Source organism: Neoarius graeffei, chromosome 26 (assembly GCF_027579695.1).
Source record: "Neoarius graeffei isolate fNeoGra1 chromosome 26, fNeoGra1.pri, whole genome shotgun sequence".
NCBI lineage: Eukaryota > Metazoa > Chordata > Actinopteri > Siluriformes > Ariidae > Neoarius > Neoarius graeffei.
Window position 1 is genome coordinate 56,061,044 of NC_083594.1, and position 26,572 is coordinate 56,087,615.

The following is a 26,572-nucleotide window of genomic DNA, read 5'->3' on the forward strand; positions in this document are numbered from 1 at the left end:
TTGACGACCAATCAGAGATGAAGCGACTAAAAACTGAATCCCAAATGGCTCTTCATTGGCTGTATAGTGCACTATATACAGAGTGGAGCGCCGTTACTGCTTTTAAACTACGTAGTGCACTGTGTAGGGAGCAAGAAGCCGTTTGGGACGCAGCCTCCGATTCTGTCCGGGTCCGGTTGAACCCAAAAAAAAAAAAAAGAAAGAAAAAAAAAGAAAAGAAATCCGTGACAGCTCGCGTGCGGAAGATGATGATGGTAAATAAAAAGCCGCATACAGACGGAGGAATGCGCGAATAAATGTGCGCGGAGAGTTTTGCGGCGGATTGCGGCTCGGATGCGGAGGCGCCACTGCGGGAACATGGCGAGGCTCTAAACTTTACATTCGGGTTCCCGCTGCTGGTTCTGCCGCGGACTTTAATCTGAGCTCCCAGTGCGGGTTCTGTTGTTGTTGTTTAAGGATTTGAAAACAAAAGTTGGTTTTGACGGAAGTGATTTTTCACGGCGGGGATGAGTAAAGCCCGGAGCCGGGCGCGCTGTGTGTGGCAGCAACTCCGGACTCTGAAGTTTTCCAGGCTGATTATTCTGCGGGCTGCTCGAAACAGCGCTCTTTGTTCTGAGGTAAGTATTGAGGATGCTAGGCTAGCTCACTAGCTTAGCTTAGTTAGCATTAGCATACCGGCACCCGGCTAGCGCGGCTTGCTAACTTCTCTTTGCCAATTAAAAAAATAAATAAACTCCTCACAGTAAATGAAAAATAAAACCTGCTGTTGTTGCGCACTGAGATGATCTGAGGTACTTTTAAGAGCAGTTTGTCTGTGATGATGATGATGATCTAATGGCATGAGCGCTTACACACATTTGCGTTCCCGAGTTTTGGTCAGAAAGCGATAAAGTGAAATATCGCGATATTTCAGTTACTCATGATCATTTCAGCACCGGACTGGAAGCTCCTGTTTTGTTCCCGTCAGGCCACTGGTTCAGACCTGATCACACTCTGATACTGTTTTACATGGAACATGAAAGTTGATGGGCTTTCAGGAGTGTTCTCTCATTTCATGTCTGTTTGGTCAGTGACTCAGGTGGACATCAGCTCCTGACCCAGCAGCACACTGCGTGACGCTTCCCGCCCGTTCTGAAGACCCAGGCGAGGACCGGACCCTCAGCACTGCTCGGTGACGGTTCTGTGATGTCACGCCGTTGACCCAACCTGACGACGTGTTTACGTTTCTCCATTGTGGCGTGATACAAGGCCGACACTGTGAGGTTGTGATGTTCAGCGTACGCTCCAGCAGCCCTTCATGAGTCCATTCATGGTAACGTCACTCCCTTTGTGGATCACAGGATGATCTGCGTTTGTGTTGTTTGTATTATTATAAGTTGTAAACGTGTGTGTGTGTTTCCCCTCTCAGCTCTGATCCCAGTCATGCCGCAGTGCTGTGGCTCCTGACTCTTGAGGGCTGATGAGTGTTTGGGAGCAATGGAGCGCTGCAAGCACGTGGTCCGTCTCCGTTTGGGACAAGACCACTCCATCCTGAACCCTCAGAAATGGCGCTGTGTGGACTGTAACACCACGGAGTCCGTGTGGGCGTGTCTCAAGTGCTCACACGTGGCTTGTGGTCACTACATAAACGAGCACTCTCTGCAGCACTACCACGAGACGCAGCACCCGCTCGCCATGGAGGTGCGAGAGCTGAACGTGTTCTGCTTTGCGTGTGGTGATTACGTCCTGAACGACAACGTCGAGGGTGATCTGAAACTTCTGCGGGGAGCGTTGTCCACTGTGCGGGATGCTGGGCGCCGCTCCATGCGTTCGGCATCATCATCGTCGACACAATCAGCAAGTGGCGAAGGGGCGGGGCTTGTGCAGATCGCGCTAAGGCACCGGCGGCGTGTGCTGCTCGTGACTGCTTTCCGGCGTTGGAGGACGCAGCAACAAGAGAAGCAAAAAAAACTGAAACAGGAGAAGGAGGAGCTTCGGCGGCAACGTAAGGAAATGAAGAAGAGGATCATGGGAGATGACGGGAGTGCACCGCCAAGGAAAAGCGCACGCCTCCTGACTCAGGCGCCGCGGCCGCTCATTGCGCTGATTCCGAGAAAATTCCGAGAGCCGCCTGAAAAAGTGCCGCTTCCCAGCAAGACTTTATCAAAGAATCCCAGAAAGGTGCTCCGTACTGTGAAATCGGGCGTGGCAGGAAAGCGGGCCACGTCGTCTTTTCTGTTAGCACGGCGCAGGCGATTAGCGCCGGGTGTCACGGGACTGCGGAACTTAGGCAACACGTGCTACATGAACTCAATCCTGCAGGTGCTGAGCCACTTGCGTAAGTTCAGGGAGTGTTTCCTCGCACTGGATCTGTGTGAGACGGAGCAGCTGCTGCTCGCCAAGACACAAGGCATGATGGGAGGAGAGAAACTGGTGCAGCCAAAAGACCCTCGCTCTTCATCGTTATCCGGCCAGCAGGTCGTGTTTTTAACTCTAAATGTTTAGCTTTCTGTGTCGTGGGATGTGAGCTGCCCCGTTACCGCACAGCGGTGTACTGAATAAACCGTGGTGTTGTGACTGTGATTGCAGGTGTCTCTGTGCCAGGAGCTGCACACTCTGTTCAGGGTGATGTGGTCGGGCCGCTGGACGCTCGTGTCTCCGTTCGCCATGCTGCACTCCGTGTGGAACGTCATCCCGGCGTTCCGCGGCTGCGACCAGCAGGATGCGCAGGAGTTCCTGTGTGAGCTGTTAGATAAGGTGCAGCAGGAGCTCGAGGCCGATGGTGGCTACGGAGCGAAACAGCAACACACACGCACGCGCATCGTCATCCCCATCACACAGAGGAAGCTCTCCAAGCAGGTGCTCAAAGTTCTCAACACCATCTTCCACGGCCAGCTGCTCAGCCAGGTCAGTGCTGTGGAGATACAGCCCGTTGGGTTTAATCTGCTCTGTAGGGCGTGGCAGCGCTGTGGTAAATTGGGCTATAGTGAAATGTGAAGCAGGTCAGGAGGACACGGTGCTGCATCAGGGGTTTGTTTATGGCGTAGTTATGACATTTTCAGAACGTTTAAATCTGTTGAACTGAATTAAATTACATTTCTAGTTTATTCCCAAAGTGTATATTTATTTCAACACACTGCAACCAGCACGGTTCGTATTTATGCAAAATATTTAATGTTCAAACTGAAACTTTAAATATTTTGCGTCCGTGTTGGATTCTATTGAATATCCGTTGAAGGATTTGCAAATCATTGCATTCTGTTTTTATTTACGTTTTATACAGCATCCTAACCTTTTTGGAATCGGGGCTGTATGAAGACCCGAGCGTAAATACCTCATCACTCCTGTTTACACTCTCGTCTGATAGTCCAGGTGTGTTCGTGTTTTGTCCTGAGGAGTCCTCGTGCATTTAGTTAAACAAATAACCAGACATGCGGATCGCTGGCGTGTAAACGTGTTTGTGTCTCTGTGTTGGTTCTGTACACCAGTTTACACACAGCGCGTCATGTAGCTGCTGATCTCCTGTTCTTCAGACTCACCTCCACAACCTTCTCAGCACTACCACTGTCAGGTTGAATCAGATCATCTCTGTGACGTGCATGCGCGCACGTGTTTTCTGTCCAGGTGACGTGTCTGTCATGTAAGCGGAAGTCGAACACGGTGGAGCCGTTCTGGGATTTGTCTCTGGAGTTTCCTGAGCGTTATCACAGCGTGGCCAAGCTGAGCCAGGCGTCATCTCAGAGCTGCTCTCTCACGGAGATGCTGAGCAAGTTCACCGAGACCGAGGCACTGGAAGGACGCATCTACAACTGTAACTACTGCAACAGTGAGTGCACACGCACACAGTTAATGAGCAAGTTGGGTTCAGTGGACATGACGATGCTGAACCCAAAGAATAGAACAGCTGAGCCATTTCTCCTGTTTCTTATTTGCTGTTCATATACAGTGGGGCAAAAAAGTATTTAGTCAGTCACCAATTGTGCAAGTTCTCCCACTTCAAAAGATGAGAGAGGCCTGTAATTTATCATAGCTACACTTCAACTATGAGAGACAGAATGGGGGGAAAGAATCCAGGAAATCACATTGTAGGATTTTTAATGAATTAATTTGCAAATTATGGTGGAAAATAAGTATTTGGTCAATAACAAAAGTTCATCTCAATCCTTTGTTATATACCCTTTGTTGGCAATGACAGAGGTCAAACGTTTTCTGTAAGTCTTCACAAGGTTTTCACACACTGTTGCTGGTATTTTGGCCCATTCCTCCATGCAGATCTCCTCTAGAGCAGTGATGTTTTGGGGCTGTCGCTGGGCAACATGGACTTTCAACTCCCTCCAAAGATTTTCTATGGGGTTGAGATCTGGAGACTGGCTAGGCCACTCCAGGACCTTGAAATGCTTCTTACGAAGCCACTCCTTCGTTGCCCGGGCGGTGTGTTTGGGATCATTGTCATGCTGAAAGACCCAGCCACGTTTCATCCTCAATGCCCTTGCTGATGGAAGGAGGTTTTCACTCAAAATCTCACGATACATGGCCCCATTCATTCTTTCCTTTACACGGATCAGTCGTCCTGGTCCCTTTGCAGAAAAACAGCCCCAAAGCATGATGTTTCCACCCCCATGCTTCACAGTAGGTATGGTGTTCTTTGGATGCAACTCAGCATTCTTTCTCCTCCAAACACGACAAGTTGAGTTTTTACCAAAAAGTTCTATTTTGGTTTCATCTGACCATATGACATTCTCCCAGTCCTCTTCTGGATCATCCAAATGCTCTCTAGCAAACTTCAGACGGGCCTGGACATGTACTGGCTTAAGCAGGGGGACACGTCTGGCACTGCAGGATTTGAGTCCCTGGCGGCGTAGTGTGTTACTGATGGTAGCCTTTGTTACTTTGGTCCCAGCTCTCTGCAGGTCATTCACTAGGTCCCCCCGTGTGGTTCTGGGATTTTTGCTCACCGTTCTTGTGATCATTTTGACCCCATGGGGTGAGATCTTGCGTGGAGCCCCAGATCGAGGGAGATTATCAGTGGTCTTGTATGTCTTCCATTTTCTAATAATTGCTCCCACAGTTGAGTTCTTCACACCAAGCTGCTTACCTATTGCAGATTCAGTCTTCCCAGCCTGGTGCAGGTCTACAATTTTGTTTCTGGTGTCCTCTGACAGCTCTTTGGTCTTGGCCATAGTGGAGTTTGGAGTGTGACTGTTTGAGGTTGTGGACAGGTGTCTTTTATACTGATAACGAGTTCAAACAGGTGCCATTAATACAGGTAACGAGTGGAGGACAGAGGAGCCTCTTAAAGAAGTTGTTACAGGTCTGTGAGAGCCAGAAATCTTGCTTGTTTGTAGGTGACCAAATACTTATTTTACCGAGGAATTTACCAATTAATTCATTAAAAATCCTACAATGTGATTTCCTGGATTCTTTCCCTCCATTCTGTCTCTCATAGTTGAAGTGTACCTATGATGAAAATTACAGGCCTCTCTCATCTTTTTAAGTGGGAGAACTTGCACAATTGGTGGCTGACTAAATACTTTTTTGCCCCGCTGTATATAATTAAAAGAAGTGCGTGTGTGTGTCTTAGGAAAAAGACGCAAGTCGTCCCGTAAGCCGCTGGCTCTGTCTGAGGCCTGTAAACAGCTGCTGATTTATCGTTTACCTCAGGTGCTGCGGCTTCACCTTAAACGCTTCCGGTACGTCTCTCTCTCTCTCTCTCACACACACACACACACACACACACACACACTTCACCAGTTCTTTAATTTTACGTTTACATTTTTCTTTTTTTCCTTCCATCCATTTTTTTCTAATAAGGTCTCTCAGGGCTCTGCATAACAGCTGGGTGAAATAAAATGAATAAAAAAGTTTAAACATTTTTGTTCTGTTCCCGTGCCTCCTTCACTGGATGGATTCTCAAATGTTCAGATGTAAATAATACAGAGTAAAAATAAACGGAAGTAAATGGAACCAATTGAGGCTAAAGCACCTCTTGCAGGTCTTTACTGCTCTGTCCAGTTATATGTGACTGTAGTTAGTGTGAGGTGGCCTTTAGGAATCTGAAATGCTTGCGGTGTGATTTGGTGTTTGACAAACAACCTTTTTAAAAAAATAAATAAATAAATAAAAAGTGAAATAACCAAATCGTGTGAAAAGGACTGCTGGATTGGATTGGCTGAGAGTTCAATCATATTACATACCTGTTTGTTCAAAGTGTGTGTGTGTGTGTGTGTGTGTGTGTAGTTGGTCAGGCCGGAACCACAGGGAGAAGATCGGTGTTCACGTAGCGTTTGATCAGGTTCTGAACATGGAGCCATACTGCTGTTCTGATGCATCGCAGGTCTTCACCTACGACCTCTCTGCTGTAGTGATGCATCATGGGAAAGGCTTCGGCTCAGGACACTATACCGCCTACTGCTACAACACGGAGGGGGGTGAGTGGGGAAGGAAAATACTCACCATGCACTGAACTACTGAACACTGTTTATCAAGGTCAGGGTATCAAGGTTTTTTTACTTGCCATTTGTGCATAAACCAACAGTTCAGACACATTGGAATTTTTGTGCAGGGCTCTGAGTCAACAGTTTAGGAAATAAAACACTATATAATAAAAATATAACACTATACAACGTTAGAAAATGGAACACTAAAAATAAAAAATATAAATTATAAAGCACTATACAAAAAGGTGGTAATATGTACAAAAAAAAAATACAAGTATTAAACAGAAGGAGAGGACAAATGTTAAATAACAGTAATAAAACTAGAAAAGCACTCGGAGAGCGCAGACCTCCGCCAAGAATCCTTTAAAAAAAAATCCGGGATCCAGAAGGTGATCCGGATCACTGCCAAAATTTAATGGATTGTTACTTGTCACACCTGTGGAAAAAATTTCAGAGCAATCCGTTCATTACTTTTTCCATAATGTTGCTAACAGACAAACCAACACTACCAAAAACATAACCTCCTTGGCGGAGGTAATAAAAGGCTAGTCCTGAGTGCTGTTCCTGGGTTGTGAAAAGAGGAGAAAGTTATATGGAAATATTGCACATTTTGGGAGGGGGATGAGAGTTATGTGGGGATATTGCACAGTTAGAATATTGCACGTTTATCAGAGCGTATATAACACAATCCTATTTCACAGATAATATATCACATATTGCATATGACAAGTGAAGTGAGGTAGTAATGGGTTATTGTTACACTTATTCAATAATTTTGTTTTGCCATCAGTCTGACTGTGGCAGGGAAGAAGCTGTTGAAGAACCGTGTTCTCTGAGTGATGCTGTGTCTCCGGTTGTACGTGCGGTGTTTGAGTAGAGAGTGAGCTGGGTCGAGTGAGTCTCTGATGATTCCATCTGCTCTTTTCCAACAGCGCTGCACATACGTACATGGAAGGAAGTTTTGTCCCTATGATCCTCTCCGCAGTCTTTATGACTCTTTGCAGAGCCTTCCTTTCTGCCGGTGTGGTGTTACCGTACCAGACGGTGATGCCTGCGGTGAGGATGCTCTCTATCAGTCCTCTGTAGGCCAGGGTGAGAGGGCGATGGTTCAGACCAGCTTTCCTGAGCAGCCTGATGAAATAAAGCCTTTGCTGGGCTTTTTTCGCTGTGGTGTGAAGAGTCCAGCTCAGGTCAGATGTAACCTGCAGTCCCAGGAACCTGTAGCTGTCGGCCCTCTCCACCTCCGTCCCTTTGATGATGAGAGGCTGTAGAGGGGAGGATTCTTCCTGAAGTCCATTATTATTTCTTTGGTCTTGTCTGTGTTGAGGATGAGGTCGTTTTCCTCTCCGTAGACAAGAATGTTTACCAGGGTCCTGTACCCTGACTCGTCTCCCCCCTTGATGAGCCCCAGGATAGTGGTGTCATCAGTGTATTTGATGGTGTTGTCCTGGGTGGAGACACAGTCATGGGTGTACAGGGTGAAGAGTTTGGGGCTAAGGCAGCAGCCCTGTGGGGATCCTGTGCTGACTGTGAGCTCAGCAGTCACCAGTCCTCCCATTCTCACCACCTGTGGTCTTTGTCAGGAAGTCTAGAATCCAGTTGCAGGTGGGAGTTGGGACGCCAAGGTCTGTCAGCTTCTCGATCAGCTTGCCCGGGCGGATGGTGTTGAAGGCAGAACTGTAGTCCAGGAAGAGCATCATGGCATACATTCTGCTGCTTTCCAGGTGTTGCAGTGTGGTGTAGGGCTATTGCTACCACGTCGTCCACTGATCGATTGGGGCGGTAGGCAAACTGGAGGGGGTCGACAGTGTCCGGGACCATGTGGTTGATGTGTGTGAGGACTAGTTTTTCTAGGCACTTCATGGCGACTGGTGTGAGTGCCACTGGCCTGAAGTCATTTAGGGTGGATGTATCTGGTCTTTTGGGGACTGGTACAATGGTGGAAGATTTGAAAATACGGGGAACTACAGCCTGGGATAATGACAAGTTGAATATGTCAGCATGCACACCAGCTAGTTGTTCCACACAGGCCTTCAGAACTTTAGGAGGGACTCCATTGGGTTCCACAGCCTTGTGGGGGTTCACCTTCTTCAGAGCCTTCAGGACCTGTGTGTGTGTGTGTGTGTGTGTGTGTGTGTGTGTGTGTGTGTCACCTGAAAGGCAGTGTCCGTGGGGTCACAGGGGGCTTTTGAGGGTGTCCGTATTCAGCCTGTCGAACCTGGCGTAGAAGGTGTTAAAGCTGTCTAGCAGGGTGGCATCTCGGGGGTCTGTGGTTGCTGTGGTTCTCTTATAGTTTGTGACAGACTGGATTCCCTGCCACATACTGCGTGTTGTGGTTGAAGTAGTAGCTTTCAAGTTTCTGGGAGTGAGCCCTTTTTGCTGCTCTGATGGACTTCTGCAGATATATATACCATTCATCGGGAAAATCCTTGAAAAAATTGTCTTCAATCAATTAACTGCCTTCTTGATATCAAACAGCTATTTTGATAACTTTCAGTCAGGATTTCATGCCAATCATAGCACTGAAACAGTGCTGATTAAAGTTATAAATGACATACGTCTTAATACTGATGCAGGCAAAACATCGGTCCTGGTGTTACTGGACCTCAGTGCAGCTTTTGATACTATTGATCACAATATACTGCTATATCGACTTGAACACTGGGTTGGGTTGACTGGTAAAGTTATCCATTGGTTAAAATCATACTTAGAAGCTTCTTTGTTACCCTGGGAAATTGTACCTCAACATCAATGTCCTTGACCTGTGGTGTCCCCCAGGGGTCGATTCTTGGACCATTACTTTTCAACCTTTATATGCTCCCACTTGGACAAATTATCAAGAGCAACTCAATTTTGTATCACTGCTATGCAGATGACACCCAAATTTATTTTGCTCTATCACCTAATGATTATGCCCCCCTTGAATGTCTCTACCAGTGTATCGACCAAATCAACAACTGGATGTCACAAAATTTTCTTCAGCTGAACACAGATAAAACAGAAGTAATTCTATTTGGAAAAAAAGATGAAAGACTCAGGATTACCACTATTCTTGACACAAAGGGGATTAAAACAAAAGAAATGGTTAAAAATCTTGGTGTTTTCATTGACAGCGAGCTAAACTTTGACAGTCACATGAAAGCAATCACTAAATCGGCATTTTATCACCTAAAAAACATTTCCAAACTAAGAGGACTTATGTCAAAAAATGATCTGGAAAAACTAATACATGCCTTCATCTCTAGTAGGGTTGATTACTGCAATGGCCTTTTCACAGGCCTGCCAAAAAAGACCATCAAACGACTTCAGCTGGTTCAAAATGCAGCGGCGAGGGTTCTCACACGAACAAAAAGAACAGAGCACATTACTCCAATTCTAAGGTCCCTTCACTGGCTTCCAGTAAGCTACAGAATTGACTTTAAAGCATTGCTGCTGGTGTACAAATCTCTAAATGGTACAGGGCCCAATTACCTCTCTGATATGTTGCAGCCTAACCCAATCAGATCTACCAGATCACAGCAGAAAAATGTACTGGTAAAACCTGTTGTTAAAACAAAGTGTGGTGAAGCAGCTTTTAGCTACTATGCAGTGCAGCTATGGAACCAACTGCCAGAGGACATCAAATCAAATCAAGTTTATTTGTACAGCGCTTTTAACAATAAACATTGTCGCAAAGCAGCTTTACAGAATTTGAACGACTTAAAACATGAGCTAATTTTATCCCTAATCTATCCCCAATGATGAAGCCTGTGGCGACGGTGGCAAGGAAAAACTCCCCCAGACGACATGAGGAAGAAACCTCGAGAGGAACCAGACTCAAAAGGGAACCCATCCTCATTTGGGCAACAACAGACAGCCTGACTATAATATTAACAGCTTTAACAGGTATAACCCTCAACTGTCCTCATGGGGCCGTCCTTCACAGGAGCGGTGCGATAAAACTCCGACCAGACACAGGGCACCAGGATGGATCAAGCAGGTCCGAGGGGCAGAAGAGGCCAGCATCTCAATCCCAGGATCAACATGTAACTCAGAGGGACAGATGGGGGGGGAGAAAGAAAACACGTTGTTAGGTATGCCCTAAAAATGACAAGTATTAAATCTGTGTGGTAGGCTCGCAGAGACGAGAGTCTTTACATCAGGCATAACACACAACAATGGCATGTTAATATGGTAAAATATATCATGACCTGCTCTGGCTGGATGCTTGATTGGGTGATGGGAGCACACTCCTCAGCAATGATGAGATGCAGATGGGACCCTTAGGCCTGGCCAAGACAATTCAGTTACATTTCACCGGGTCTGGGACATGCGACAGAATGTCTGACGGCCGATTCCCTGCAGGCTACGATAGCCAGTCGAGGTCCCCACCGTCTCCACCAAAAGATTTCCTGTTGACTCCATGTAACTCAGAGGGACAGATTTGGAGTGGGGGGGGGAGAGAAAGAAAACACAGGTGGTTAGGTATGCCCAATGTCACCTGAATAAGTAGGAGCAGTATACATATTGCACCGAGTACAAGCAGGGACTCCGGCAACTAACTATGACAGCATAACTAAAAGGGGAGAGCCAGAAGGTAACACAGGCATGAGGGAGCCCCGGGACATAAAGCAGCAGCCACTGCACCGTCAACAAACTCGAGTGAGCAAGCGAGTGGGGACTGACAGCATCCATACATCCCAGTTTACCAAAGCACTCTGTCTGAGGATCCTCCAGATCTACTCCTTTACCTCATAAACACCATTAACACAAGGCTTGACTAAACAGATATGTTTTCAGCCTAGACTTAAATGCTGAGACTGTGTCTGATTCCCGAACACTACTTGGAAGTTGGATGGAACATTACATCAAAAATGCTCCTGCTGTTGGCAGCGTCAAATCTAGACTAAAGACCAAGCTGTTCTCAGATGCTTTCTGCTAACTGATAAATATCATCTTTACATGTTTTAAACTTTACTTTTATTCTATTTTATTCTGCTGTTTTTTTTAAACTGAATTTTTACTTCATTTTATTTCTACTATTGTTTAATTCTTATTTTTCTTCCCCATTTATTTTATGTAATTTTATTTTCTATTGTTTACTGTTTTGCTTTTACTTCTGTAAAGCACATTGAACTGCCACTGTGTATGAAATGTGCTATAGAAATAAACTTGCCTCGCCTTGCAGCTCGTACTGGGCTCTCTTATACTCCACTTGATCTCCTGACTTGAAGGCCTCCTGCCACTTCCTGATTTTCTGTTTTATGTCCCCATTAAACCAGGGTTTTTGGTTGGGGAACATGCGCGCAGTCCTGGGAGGTGCACATATGGACGAGCACTAGCTGATGTCGCTCACAGTCTCTGTGTATTCATGGATGTCATTAGTGGCTTCTTTGAAAGTGCTCCAGTCTGTGGCCTCTAAGCAGCTCTGCAGGCTAGCCTGTGCACCTTCAGTCCAGTTGTTAACGGTTCTGACTGTGACTGGTTTTGTCTTGAGCTTTTTGTTATAAACTGGTTTGAGCCGTATTGCCAGGTGGTCAGACTTTCCAAAATGGGGTTTTGGTTCAGCTGAGAAGGTGTTTCTGATGTTGCTGTAGCAGTGATCCAGTGTCTTATTTCCCCTGGTGGGGAAATAAAATAAGTCACAAACTGATGCAGTTCACTGAGCCCTCGATCAAGTGCCCTAGGCTGAGAGACGAAACTACACACACACACACACACACACACACGTGCATCTCAAACAATTAGAATATTGTGAAAAAGCTATTTTTTGTAATTTTAAGAGGTAAACATTCATATAGTCTCTATATTCATTACATGTAAAGTGAAATATTTCAAGCCTTTTTTTGTTGTAATGTTGATGATTGACTGACTTATAGCTCATGAAAATCAGAAATCCAGTATCTCAGATTATTAGAATATTTCCTAAGATCAATCAAAAAAGGATTTGCAATACAAAAATGTTCCACTTCTGAAAAGTGTGTTCATTTATATTCAGTACTTGGTTGGGGCTCCTTTCCCATGAATTACTGCATCAGTGGGGTGTGGCATGGAGGCAATCAGCCTGTGGCACTGCTGAAGTGTTATTGAAGCCCAGGTTGCTTTGATTGCAGCCTTCAGCTCGTCTGTAGTTTTGGGTCAGGTGTTTCTCATCTTTGTCTTGACAGTAGCCCATAGATTCTCTCTGGGGTTCAGGTCAGGCGAGTCGGCTGGCCAATCAAGAACAGTAATATCAGGGTCAGCAAACCATTTGGTGGTAGTTTTGGCACTGTGGGCAGATGCTAAGTCCTGCTGGAAAAGGAAATTGGCATCTCCATAAGGCTTGTCAGCAAATGAAAGCATGTGAAGTGCTCTAAAATCTCCTGGTAGATGCTGTGTTGACCTTGGACTTGATAAAACACAGTGGACTGACACCAGCAGATGACACGGCACCCCAAATCATCAGACTGCGAAACTGGACTTCAAACACTTTGGATTCTGAGCCTCTCGACTCTTCCTCCAGACTTGAGGACCTTGATTTCCAAATGAAATGCAAAATTTACTTTCATCTGAAAAGAGGACTTTGGACCACTGAGCAACAGTCCAGTTCTTTCTCTCCTTAGTCCAGGTAAGACACTTCTGACACTGTCTCTGGTTCAGGAGTGGCTTGATATTCGGAATGTGACAGTTGTAGTCCCTTTCCTGAAGACGTCTGCATGGTGGCTCTTGATGCATTGACACCAGCCTCAGTCCACTCCTTGTGAAGCTCTCCCAAGTTCTTGAATTGACTTTTCTTGACCATTCACTCAAGGCTGTGCTCATCCCTGTTGCTTGTGCACCTTTTTCAGCGATGACTTTCTGTGGCTTACCCTCCTTATGGAGGGTGTCTGACTGTCTTCTGGACAACTGTCAAGTCAGCAGTCTTCACCATTATTATGGTTGTGTGTCCTGAACTAGATCGAGAGATGCACAGGATTTATACTGAAACTCGAAGTGAAATATATTTTGAGGTGTGGTTTGGGGTTGACTGTTTTTGTGTGGGTTTTTTTTTTTTTTTGCTTGGGGGGGGGAGGCCATAGTTATGAAAATAGAAAATGCTTGAAACATTTCAGTTTGCGTGTAATGAGTCCAGTTCAAGTTCAAAGTGTTTATTGCCATATGCACAGTAAGGACATGTCCACTTGCACAATGAAATTCTTACTTTGCTGTCCACCATGAATGCCAATTACAAATAAATAAATAGGTGGAAGAAGTAATACAAAGTAAAGGCAATATAGTGCAAAAATAAAAGCAAAGAAAAGCAACAAAAACAAACACCCAGTGTAGTACATACTAAAGGTAAATGTAGTGCAAAATACAAAAATAAGGTAACGATCCGCCGTAGCAGCAGAAGGGCAGTAATGTGCGAATGTGCAAACAATGTAACCAGACAAACAGTCAAGGAACCGCAGCAAAAGGGGCAGTAATGTGTAAATGGATGTAAACAGTCAAGGACAGTTTACAGGGAGGTAGTCCATGGTTATAGACTCCTCTCAGCTGTTCAGGAGTCTGATGGTGGTGGGAAAGAAAGTTCTTTAGTCTGACAGCCTTACATTTCACATTTCTGTACCTCCAGCCTGAGGGTAGGAGTGTGAACAGTCCGTGCTGGGGGTGGATGGGGTCTTTGAGGACGGAAGCAGCTCTCCTGTGGACTCTGCGGTGGTAGATGCTCTAGAATATATTAATTTCACTTTCTTAAATAACTGATGGAAAATATTGAACTTGTTGACGATATTCTAATAGTTTGAGCGACACTAGTGTATTATAGAGGCAGCTCATAAATAAACATCAATGGCATAAAGACCTCTGTGGTGTGGTGAGACTCAGCTTTGAGTGTTTAGCGCCCTCTAGTGACTAACTGTGATCACATTCAGCAATACAGTGTGTGTAAAGAAAATCATTGTCTGATTATTCAGAGGAAGTAACATTTAAATCCTGTGTGTGTGTGTGTGTGTGTGTGTGTGTGTGTGTGTGTGTGTGTGTGTAGGTTTCTGGGTCCACTGTAACGACTCGGAGATGAACGTGTGTAGTGTAGAGGAGGTCTGCAGCACTCAGGCGTACATCCTGTTCTACACACAACGATCATCTTAAAGAGACTCAAACACACACCTGTGTGTAGTACTGACTGAAAGAGTGTGTGTGTGTGTGTGTTTTGTTTGTTTAGAACGGGCCTTATTACTGTGTACGTGTGTGTGTGTGTGTGAGAGTGAGCGAGAGAGAGACATATCCCTATTCTAGCCAGCACATGTATTTAGGTCAGGTCTGATTATTCAGCTATATTTTTCCACCGAGGTATTTTCCAATAAAAATGAGGGTCATCCCTCATGGCACTTTTCCACCACTGTGAAGCCGGATCTAGAACCGTTCCACAATTTTTCAGCGCAGAACAGCTGGTTTTGAGTATTTACAGAGGGCCACACAGCAGCGTTTCATTCTGTTTTGTTGATAAATGGCCGTGTATTTCGTGGACCTTACTTGTGATACTCGTGATGTCCTACGCCCCCAGTATGATTCAGCCAGGAGTGTGACTTCGCTGTCAGAAATCGAACACCCCAGCAAAAAATGACCTGAAAGCCATCGTGGCACTGTTGAGTGTTATTGCACAAACAGATTATCTACATAAAACTAATAACAATCGCTTCAGATGTCTGAGATTAGTCTGTAGGGCCTTTTGTTTCTAAGGTAACAGCAGGTTCGAGCAGCTACACGTTCACTATGACCAGATGTAATCAGGGGTTTATTATCTGAGCTCCCGGAGGAACACCTTCTGTTTGAGAAACGCCCACATCTGCTGATGTAACGGTTTGGGTGTTAAAGGGGCCGACTCGCCCTTCCCACAATCCTCTGCACCAAGCAGCAAGTCACCATTTTCAATGCTGACAAGATTCCAAAATCAATCCACTACAGTTCAGTGCCATCCGCAGCCATAGATCTGTAAACTGTAACGTGAAATTGAAGATATTTTGTCAAAGTAGTAGTTTTTTTTTTTTAAAGACTAATCCAGTCCATGTGCTTCTTCCGGTGTAATGGACCAGAACCAATCTTGGTGGAGTTGCAGGCGGTGGCAGAAAGAAAAAAATCAGGAATATTTTATTCAAAACTTCCACGTATGACGTGCTGATGAAGGAGAAAGTTGAGTTGCAGTTGTGGAGGTTTTTCTGTGCAGAGATCAGTTAGTGGTCACATGACTTCAAAAGAAAAACAATGAATTGGATGCTGGGAAATGCGAATCGCCTCTTTAAAGGTCATAGGCAAGGGTCGGAGGTGAAATGTAGAATATCAATTTTAGTGTCTAGAAGAACGACCCAAAAAGCGAATTCAATCTTCCTGGTGTCTAATTTGCAGCCTGAAATTGAATAAAACAGCCCTGTGATGACCTGGCGACTTGTCCAGGGTGAACCCCGCCTTTCGCCCGTAGTCAGCTGGGATAGGCTCCAGCTCGCCTGCGACCCTGTAGAACAGGATAAAGCGGCTACAGATAATGAAATGAGAAATTTGAATAAAATGGTTAAAATACACTGTTTTGCCCAATTTCTGAAGGTTTGTTTACATCTCACTTATGCGCACTTTCACCGCCAGGGGCCCGTCGTCGTGACGTCATTTAAGCCAAACAGACCGGGAGCAGTTCCGTGTTTACCTGCGAACCGAGCACACGTGTACGGACTTTGTTCGTGAGAGGTTGTGTAAAATGTCTGATAGCGATTTTGAAGCAGGACCTCTCCAAATTAAACATCGAGAGGTGAAACCGTATCTGTATGACCCTGTGGCCGTTGTGAAGCAGTTGGTGAATGTGGCTCACTGGTTTGATCGTGCGGCCTCGGAATCGGACAGCGACTTGGCCGACTCTGATCGCGGCGATCCCGGACCTCAACAAGACTCGCGCCCAAACGATTTATCCTGGTAGTTATGATAAATGCCTACTTTCGTCGTAATACTAAATAAGAGCCTTTTTGAAGAATAATTAAACCGCCTCCCTAGTGGATATAGGGAACGATTACTGGACAGCGTGCCGGTAGGCCACATTAGCCTGCCATCCGCGGCATTATACTATTTATAGCCGACTCTAAGCGAGGAAATATCCCTTTGTCTCATTTCCACAGTGATTGTACAGGATCCCTCAGGATTCTTGACTTGTCAATTGCAAGCAAAAGTAAAAATGTTTCCCTCCAATCTTCTTTTTGCTTGAGCGTTGCTGCTCCGTTTCTTCTCTGACTGCTTGATTTTGTTTCACGTACACAATCCACTCTCTCCGCCTCGTCTCCGCTTCCGGAAAAAGCCAATCCACTGGCTTCACGCGCACAATCCACTCTCTCTGCCTCGTCTCCTTTTTCAGGAAAAGCCAACCCTCTCACTCTGCCTCTTCTCTTCCAGAAAAAGCCAATCTACTCTCTCTGCCTCTTCTCCTCTCTCAGAAAAAGGTAAAAGCTTCTTCCTGAACCGGTCCCGTTGTTACAGTTCACTGCACAACAATAAGGCATGGGGGTTTTCTTTGGAAATTCCTGAACACACGTCTGCACTCAAGCCGAGCGGCAATGTAAGTAAACAGAAGTGGACTCAACTCAAGCGGTTTGTTCGTCTTGAATGATGTCACGCGCCGAGTGGTCACGATAATCACGGAACAGAAATTCAGCGCGAGCCGCGCTTACTTTATTTTAATTATTACTTGTTAACAATACTTCTTGGGACCAGAAGAAAATTACAGAGGGTTTTTTAACATAAAGTTTCAAATGTGCATAAAATTTAAAATCATTGTCTATGACCTTTAACATGCCGTTTATATAAAACATGTTGGTAAACTGGCTCCGGCTCCACGGTTGGTGAAAAGTTGTATTAGCTCTGACCTCAAATTCATTTTAGATCTCAGAGATTTTCTACATGTTAAAACTGTACACACACACACACACACAGCGTGTGTACTCATCCAGGGCATTCAGGACCAGCGTCCTCACACTGGAGCTTCAGGAACACATCACAGCGCCCCACACTGCCGGAGGGAGGAGCTCGACATGCTGCAGTCAGAGCAAACAGAGGGACGGACAAGTGCAGACGGGGAGCGGGTGCTCGAGCTTCCCCTGCATTACGCAAGTTTACTGCAGGACTGAGACGACTGTCTGGAAGATTCCATCATCAAACTTCTCACACACCCCAATCAGGAATTATTCAGCTTTGTGATACGGTTCTTCTTTTCTACTGTGGTTTCTAACGTGCATAGTGAACTGTGTATGCTAGGGATGGGGCTTCCTGCACCTGAAACTCTGAGGGGCAGGACACCTGCACACCTGCATCCAAGACTCTGAATGGGATGGGGTAAGGGGTTATTTGGAGTGGGGGGGGGGGGGATACTTTTTAGTCAATTACTGACCAGAACAATCTGATGACCATGAATGTCTTTTTGTGAGTGAGTGAGTGTGTGTGTGTGTGTGTGTGTGTGTGTGTGTGTGTGTAGGACTGTGGGGGTTTTACAGTGACCTCTGACCTCATGACCTTTTTGTTCTGTATTGTGCAGCACCAGTTATCAACTTTATTGATCTGGGTTTGGCCTGATAGCGATTAAAGTTATTACAACACAATCCTGAGTCATTATTGAGTTTAAAAAGCCCAATAATTACACACTGGGCCCTAAGGGTGCTAACTCTCACTCGCAAAACAGCTGTCTGGTTCTGTGAGCAGGTTTTTATGTTTTGTTTGGATATGCCTTTTAAATAAAGCTATCTTCATGCTCATTAGAAAGTTGTTTCATGTGCCTCACACTCAGGAAGGGGTGTGGCCTCATTACTGTCCATACACATAACTCTCACGCATTAGAAGTCTCTGTACTTATAGAATTTTTGTTGTCTGATTTGTGCTTGGATAAGCCTTGTGATATTCTTTGACATATACGATATGGCCAAAAGTATGTTGACACCTGATCAGCACACCCATATGTGCCTGTGGATTATACGATTCCAAAGCCATGAACATGGAGCTGGTCTCCGCTTTACTGTTATAAGTTCTGCTCTGAGGTCTGTGAAAGCTTTCCACTAGATTTTGGGGTGTGGCTGTGGGGATGTGTGTTCATTCAGCTATAAGAGCATTAGTGAGATCAGACACTGATGATGTTGAGGCTCCAGTTTCAGTTCATCCCAAAAGTGTTCAGTGGGGTTGAGTTCAGTCAGGGCTCTGTGCAGGACACTGGAGTTCTTCACTCCAACCTTCACACACCACGTCTTCATGGAGCTTGGCCTCCCGGACCTGTGCGCTTCCTACTTTGTGGTAACAGTTTGGGGAAGAACCACAGATTGGGTTGGGATGCACATACTTATGGCCATTTAGTGCATCTGTCCATTATAAGAGCTCTTACAGTGTTGTAAAGATGAAGACATTTTTAGCTACAACGCTAATAATAATAATAATCAGTTCAGTGTATACAGTGCCTTTCTCACATCCAAGGTCACTTTACGGTTAAGGGGGGATAAAGACAGAATCCACCAAGAGAGGGTCAGGATGTAATTCCAATGGCGTAGCTACCACAGTCCCACTGATGTTTACTAATGACTGGAATCACATGACACAAGTAATTCAGTCAACTTCTCACTTTGCTTACGAGGCTCCAATACATCAGAATATTAATTATTAATTAATTTAGTTTTATATATTATATTATTGAAATGTAACTTCCTGTGTATGTGTGAGGCAGGAGTTGCTCAGAGACGCACCAAGCACTGGACTCTACATCAGCATCGGCCTCACAAGGGTCAGGATGACTTTACCCAGTCAGTGGCATTTTGATCCATTTTTAACCCCAAAAAATCCTGATTTTTATAAAAATGGTAATTTTGTTGATATTAACACCAGCATTGAGGCATTTTATCACAGTACAACCATATCATTTCGTTTACAGCTAAAAAAAAAAAACACCAAGTGTGCAGTACCTCTTTAATTTGACTTTGATTAACACCAGGCTGAGAAACCTTCATCTGGAAGATTTACACTCGAGAACACCGTGATGGAAATAAAGCTTATTGCCTGACTTTAATTCCATGTGTGAGAGAATGTTCTAGACTACAACACACAAACACACTGTAAACAGATCATCAGTGAATTCATTAACACAAGTATGAGCTCATAAAGACTCTCACTGACACAGGGAGTGATAAAGAGCGTCTCAGGGTCAGATCAGGTTCCTCTCTGGTCCTGTCGCCTACAGGAGGATGATGACGGGTGTCAGATGCTCTCAGGTGTCATCTCTCCGGCTCCACAACACAAGCAGTATTTTTATTGTCCTCAAAGTCATTCTGCAGCAAATCGAAGAGAATTTTCTACTCCAACACCCAGCGACGTGACAAACTTCCAGTTGATTCTGATTCCGGATGATCAAAGTGTGATGTAATCGTGACCTTTCACCTTTATGTAGATTCAAATAATTCAGTAAACCTTCATCTCATCTCATCTCATTATCTGTAGCCGCTTTATCCTGTTCTACAGGGTCGCAGGCGAGCTGGAGCCTATCCCAGCTGACTACGGGCGAAAGGCGGGGTTCACCCTGGACAAGTCGCCAGGTCATCACAGGGCTGCACATAGACACAGACAACCATTCACATTCACACCTACGCTCAATTTAGAGTCACCAGTTAACCTAACCTGCATGTCTTTGGACTGTGGGGGAAACCGGAGCACCCGGAGGAAACCCACGCGGACACGGGGAGAACATGCAAACTCCACACAGAAAGGCCCTCGCCGGCCACGGGGCTCGAACCCGGACCTTCTTGCTGTGAGGCGACAGCGCTAACCACTACACCACCGTGCCGCCTAAACCTTCATATATTTTAGATATATTTTTCCTTTACCGTCTTTATTATCAGAGGTGTTTCTTAATAACTGTCTGATAAAAATAGAGACAGAACTAAAATGCATTATATAAAATACTGATTTACAAAAGCACTCAGTTTAATAAAAAGGAAGAATGATGAAAAATATCCAATTAATAAACATATTAAAACATTAGAACTACAGAATATTTACTCAGTAAAGAAAATACATGTGTGACATTTCTAATAAAGTCATACATTTTAACCGTTGTACATTTTTAGGCTTTTCTTCTTTTTTATAAAAGTTTTTAATAGTCATTAAGGACGCAAAATCCAATTTGTGTCATTGTGAAATTATGCATATATATATAATATTTAATCATAATCAGATATAATATTTAATCATTAAAATATTAACATTCATGTTAATAATGTCCTCAATATCCTTCTTAAATTATCTAACTTCAAATAAACAGCAAAAACAGATCTGTCAATCCTCAGAAAAGCCACATGTTCCACTTGACCAAGAACAGAACAATGCAGCAATTCCACCAATCACATCTCTCTTTCACATTTAAACACTGAACAAACACTTCTCATTTGTCAATCAGTCTGTCAGTAAGCAAGAAAATTACAAAGTCACAAATTAAACGTGATCAATTAATATGATCTGTAGTTAAATAAATTACAACCACAAGATTATTTCTAAACAATGCCTGCCATCTAGTGGCCAGAAACCACCAGTGGTTGGGGACACTGTCAGTCTGCACCTGTAGGGTCTTCACCATGTAGGGTCTTCACCAGCCCGCACCTGTACAGTCTACGGTCTGTACGGCCCGTGTCTGCCCGGTCTTTGGCTGGGGTCAGAAATACAGCCGTGGCCAGATTGTCCTCAGTGAGGGGATGGTGAGGTTTTGTAAACTTCTCGAATGTTGGTGTAGACCAAGCTGGGTCAAGATGTTCACTTCTCTTGTAAGGAAGTGTACATACATGTGGAATTGAGGCAGGACTCACAGCACTCAGATATACTGTAAATCAATAACTCAAAAACAGATAGTTTTCAATACAACTTATTCAGTGTGGAGAGGTTTGTGAGGTTTGGGGTAAAAACGAGATCCTGTAGAACGCGCTGTGTGTAAACCTGATTGGGAGATAAAGTCAATTCTGCGATATAAATATCAGTTCTCAAAGAAAGACACGTTATCACACAGGTTTGTAAATGTTTTTATTAAGATTACAGTGCAGTATTTGGTGGATTTTAGCAAACAGGGTATAAACATGAAAAGTGAGTGAACATGCTGGTGAAGGTGTAACTATGACTCTGTACGATTATTAAACAGCAATGATGGACAGTGTGACTGATCAGAGCGCTGAGGAACAGAGTTCTCCCAGTCCAGTCTCTCAGCAGGACTCTCAATCAAGCAAAAGACACAGACAATCTGTATTGGTTCTTTTGTAATTGACAGACACAAATATAAACTTTATAAAACAGTGAACGCAATGCTGGGTGTTCTCAGTGGCATCATGGTGGATGTAAACCTGGAAAAACATGACGGGATGATGTCACACAGAGCCGTGACACTGAAACATTCACGAAAACACCTGACTGCTATCGCTGCGAAGACAAAAGCCTCAGCTTTCTGATGATTCCAACATATATTATTATCTGTCCTTTAAATATTAGCCAAAATATTGCATGTAAAGTAATGGTATGATCAAAACTGTTGCTAGACAACCAGAAAACACAGTCCTCAAGGAAAAGCTAGCAAAAAACCGAGGTTAACCATTTAGCTAGCAAGAAAGTATTTTAAAGGGACGATGTAAAGATACAGTGAGAGTTCCGTGTCTTTCATCTATCTGGAACATCAACTTTTACCTCAGATGTGTTGACAAATTACAAAAAAAAAAAAACCACTTAGCATCAACTGCTAATACAAATAACACAAGTTTTGCTTCAACATTACAACAAATTCAACAACACACACACACAAAAAAAAAACAACACTGTGCCATTTATTCAAACACGTGGAATGATTAGAACTGGTGTAGTTTATGTTAGAACTTTCCCAATGTGAAATATTGTTTGCTAATCCAACACAGCGATGTACTGTTAGCAGGCTTGGTGGCTAGCTTGTTAGCTAACATAGATAATGGATTTAATTACACAATGCTACCGTGTACTTAGCACTAGTTTGCTTGCTAGAACATTTTGTAGTCATACAGCTGCTGGAGAGGTAACGCTAAAGTGCACAGTTATCGATGGATATATTGTGCAGCTCGCTAACTTCCACAGCTGAACACTGCATTCGGTTTAGCTGCTTCACGGCCACATTTCATGATAATACCGACCCAGTATGAAAGCTGAGACTTTATTAAAAGAGAAACAAAAAATGCTGAAAATGGAACAGAATCAAGTGTTTTACCTTAAATCCGCCGTCGTCATTTTACACACAGATAAGAGACAAAATCCTGATGTGCCATCTCATGCAACAACATTCAATCCTCTTGAAAGGTAGAAAAATATCCAGGACGCCCTTTGCATGTGTCCATCATCCTTTCTTTCAGAAGGTTAGATGAAAAAGTGTAAAGCTAATTTGTGACGCCTCACTGAATCCAGGGACGCATGTCGGCCGAAATGAATCCGAGATAATCGCAAGAGAAGCATTTTTTTTTAATTTGTGATTTTTGTTTTTTTCCATCATGTGCAAGTTGAGATCTTGAAGAATGCAATCAGTATTTCAGATAATAGATTGTTTTGTTGGAAAAGCATACATTTTTTGTTGCAAATTGTCTCGTTTTTGTCAGGACTGTAGCCTGCTGGGGGGTGTGGGTAAATTACCATATGGGCCATTCACATGATGATTTAAGTCTTTTTTTTTTTTCGCGAATCAGCTGTATGATACGAGCTGAGCGCATGGCTACTTAACTGCATACAGGCGTGTAATTTCACTATGGAATGAGGAAGCTAAACAGAGCACAGAGGAGCTGAAACACCGCGAAGCAAACAGACACACGGTTTTTACATCGGAGATCACCATTTCTAGCAAAAAAACCCAACCAAAAGGAAGCTAGAACTACATTCCATCGGAGGCATTGGTGTGTGCAAGGCGCCGTTTCTCTTTCTGATGGGGTAAGTTTATTAATCTAAGGCTGTGTGGTTATTTTTGCATGTAACGGAGAGTGTTGTGGTTTGGTTAAGCCTAGGTCACAACCGGACGTACGATTTTTTTGGCCGTGTGATTTTTGGCGTTTCCCAAATCGCTGCGGTTTTTTTTTTGTTCATGGAGAAAGACGCGCATTGGCCGTAAGTTTGTCTTGCAACCTGAAAAAAACGTAAGCGCCCGTAGAGTTTGTTTGACATGACAAAGAACCTCTGTGGCCGGTCTGCGGCTCGAAAATCAGCGCATCACACGCGCGCTCTCGTGCGTTTCACACGCGCCCTCTGTGCGTTTCTTGCGTTTTTTGCGTGTAGACCGGCTGTAGGAGCGCGTACTGTACGGCCGGTTGTGACCGAGGCTTTACATGAAACTACTGTTGTGTTAGTTGTGTCATCATCGTGCTATCTTTCTTACGGTGTGAGTAATTTTTCAACCACAAAACGTTAAAGTATACTTTAGGACTTATTTTTGTACTTCATAATTGTGTTGGGCATACTTTGCACGGAAGGAAAATTGACGTGGTGATCTTTGTTTACATGAAAGTAGTATCGTGCTAGCTAGTAGGGGGTAGGGCTTTCCTTAATATCATGCAAATGAGCAGCATTATGTGCCCGCCCTACACCCAGAGTAGCTGAGATGGAAAACTTTGAGGGCGATTTTCTCCCTTTTCTGTTTTAAGAAGTATACACTTTCAAAAGGCCACACATTCTTCAAATATTGTCAGATCTCCACATGGAAGGCATCATTGGAAAGCTTAGAAACTGTACTTTCTGAATCTGTCAATAACTCAAAATGCCCCCGGGCCGACATGTGTCCCTGGATTCTGGATTCGGGCACATTTATCTCTGGTGCTGTATGGTCTCTAAACACACCTGCCATATTTCCTGGACTATAAGTCGCATGAATTTATTTTACATCCTGGCCGTACTCAGTCTAAACAGCATTTCAGTGCCCCCTAGTGTTAGTGTTGCTGTAGCTCAGCACTGCATAGATATAAATACCTCCAGATTGCACTGGCTGTGATGCACTGTCAGATTCTGCATCGCCGCCACATTCAAGCGAGAAACAGTGGACTTTACGGACCCAGCAACAAACCTTTACATTTCACAAGTAGGTGTTTTATTTGAGTAATTTACATGATGTTGATCATCACTGACACGTGTCCATGAGCAGTACAGACTTTATAGTTGTTGACATCATGTACTTTTACAAAAGCCTGTTAGTAGAAGTGTCAGGGTGAGATTATCGTCTATCACGACTTCACCAGCATTCGAATAGAGTCTGTTTTACTGTCCAACTTGATGGCATCCGATAATATTATCCCATTAATACGTACTGCTGCTGACAACTGTCTTAGAAATGTTTATTTATGCAACAAACTGCATTCATTACAGTCCAAAGCTCAACATTTATTTTTCTTATTCAATCACAGAACAGACTGCAGTTCTAATTGTGTGTTGCAAATGTAAAGCGCCAATATGGTGGCTCTCACTGTTCTAAACAGCGATCAATAGCAAATGTGATATTTAAGTATTTATATCTATGCAGCTCTGTATTGTTCTGAAGTAGAACTCGCACACCGAAAGAGACTCGCCGTGAGTGCAGATTTGACCGACTGAACACAGTTTAAACGTAAGACTCCAATTTTTTGATCATTCTGCTCAGGTCAACCCTGTTCACTCAGTTTTGGAGATGTGATGTGGGAGTGCAGTGTGCACTGTGGGACGGGACTCCAGGAGGTTCAGTATGATTTGATTACTGGCTACAATAATGCTCATTTCTGCTACTGAAGGTTTTTAGAGTGATGTTAGCACCAAGCTAACAGTAGGTAGTGAACCTGAAACTTTAGCTGCTGGAACATCACATATACCATAAATACACAAATAAATGTGAAACCTAATGTATTAGGTTAAATCTAAAATGATAGCAGGCAAGAAAACATGTCTTATAGTCTGAAAAATACAGTATTTAAATCTGATGAGTTAAATCAGTGTTTTAGGGCACGACAGTGTGCTGAACTCCAAATGTGGACCAAATACAGACAGATCTGGTGTAAATGGGACGTGTCCCACTTACTGTCTCTGTGGTAGTAGCAGTGTCTATGTGAAGAGCTTCATCAGTTCTTCACAGATACAGTAACAGGAGGCAGAACTCTGAGGTCATGTGACTCAGCCAGACAGGAAGCAGAGTTCGAGCCAGTCCCAGTGCTTCCAGAGCGTGATGAGGAAAAGGGTGAAGGCAACAGAGGAGGCGATGCGTGCGCGGGTTTTCATGAGCGGGGTGATGAAGTTAGCCACAGTGGAGACAAAGACGAGCAGCACGGCCATGAGAGCTAGCAGCACGCTAATGAGCTTCCCTAGCAGAGCGCGAGCATTAGCATTCTCCACGCCCTCCAACTGTACCACCTGCTGCTGCTGCTGCTGCAACTCCAGCTTACTGACACGCGTCAGACAGGACTCCACTGCCTCCTGAACACACACACACACACCAAGATGCAAACATGGCTAATCACATATGTGAGGCAATAACATGAAGGTAGACCAGATCAAGGGGGTGGAGCATGAATCTGGATTTCCAGATGATAAAGATTGTGCTATTATTCTGGGTAATGACATTTTGACAACAGTCTGATAATTATTAGCAACTCTTATTAACCTACACTATACAACCAAAAGTTTGTGCACCCCTGACCATCACACCCATATGTGCTTCTTCTCCAAACTGTCGCCACGAAGTCTGAAGCATAGTTTGCATAGAACATCTTTGTATGCTGTAGCTTTACAGTTTCCCTTCACTGGAACTAAAGGTGTACTCACACGAAGCACAGTTGCCTCGAACCGTGCCTGAGTGCGATTGTCCCCCCTCCCCCGCTGGTCACATTGTGCTTTCATTCCAGGTCCGAGTGCACTTACACCATCACGATGCAACTTTTTGTGTTGAAGAAAATCGCTCTCGCATAGCATAATGGAAGTTTTTGTTTCATGACTCTTTTTACATTGCAGACTATTTCGATTTGTTTTGGGCACAGTGACACACGGCCCTCTCACACGCCACACAGGTTTATCAGTTATGCAAGTCATCGATTTTCAGTAAATCAGGCTGTAAGAACAAGATTTTTATGAGGTAGCAGACACTGACTGAGGAATTCGTCTCAACCTCACCGGACACCTTTGGTGTGAACTGAAATACAGACTGCACCCCAACATTTCAGCAA

General features: G+C 44.3%; 2 protein-coding genes across 3 annotated transcripts in view; one reads left to right on the forward strand and one right to left on the reverse strand.

The window, feature by feature from the left end:
* The first annotated feature begins 163 nt into the window (after positions 1–163).
* On the forward strand, positions 164–17,723 carry usp49 (ubiquitin specific peptidase 49). 2 transcript variants are annotated; one of them, XM_060910694.1, is made up of 8 exons: positions 164–617; positions 1,071–1,312; positions 1,409–2,457; positions 2,569–2,886; positions 3,604–3,805; positions 5,561–5,669; positions 6,217–6,407; positions 14,401–17,723. In XM_060910694.1, exons 3-8 carry the CDS (start codon positions 1,477–1,479, stop codon positions 14,502–14,504), a joined length of 1,905 nt encoding a protein of 634 aa, XP_060766677.1. In that variant the 5' UTR covers positions 164–617; positions 1,071–1,312; positions 1,409–1,476; the 3' UTR covers positions 14,505–17,723. The 2 variants fall into 2 exon arrangements, with proteins under 2 accessions (XP_060766677.1, XP_060766678.1); XM_060910695.1 differs by having other exon boundaries at positions 2,569–2,838.
* A 7,569-nt stretch (positions 17,724–25,292) lies between these two features.
* The window catches only part of tmcc2 (transmembrane and coiled-coil domain family 2), a 16,366-nt gene continuing 15,086 nt past the window's right edge, over positions 25,293–26,572 (reverse strand). Inside the window, exon 5 of the mRNA XM_060910637.1 lies at positions 25,293–25,826. Coding sequence (XP_060766620.1) covers positions 25,527–25,826 — 300 coding nt within the window. The 3' untranslated portion in view covers positions 25,293–25,526. The remainder of the gene's footprint in view (positions 25,827–26,572) is intronic.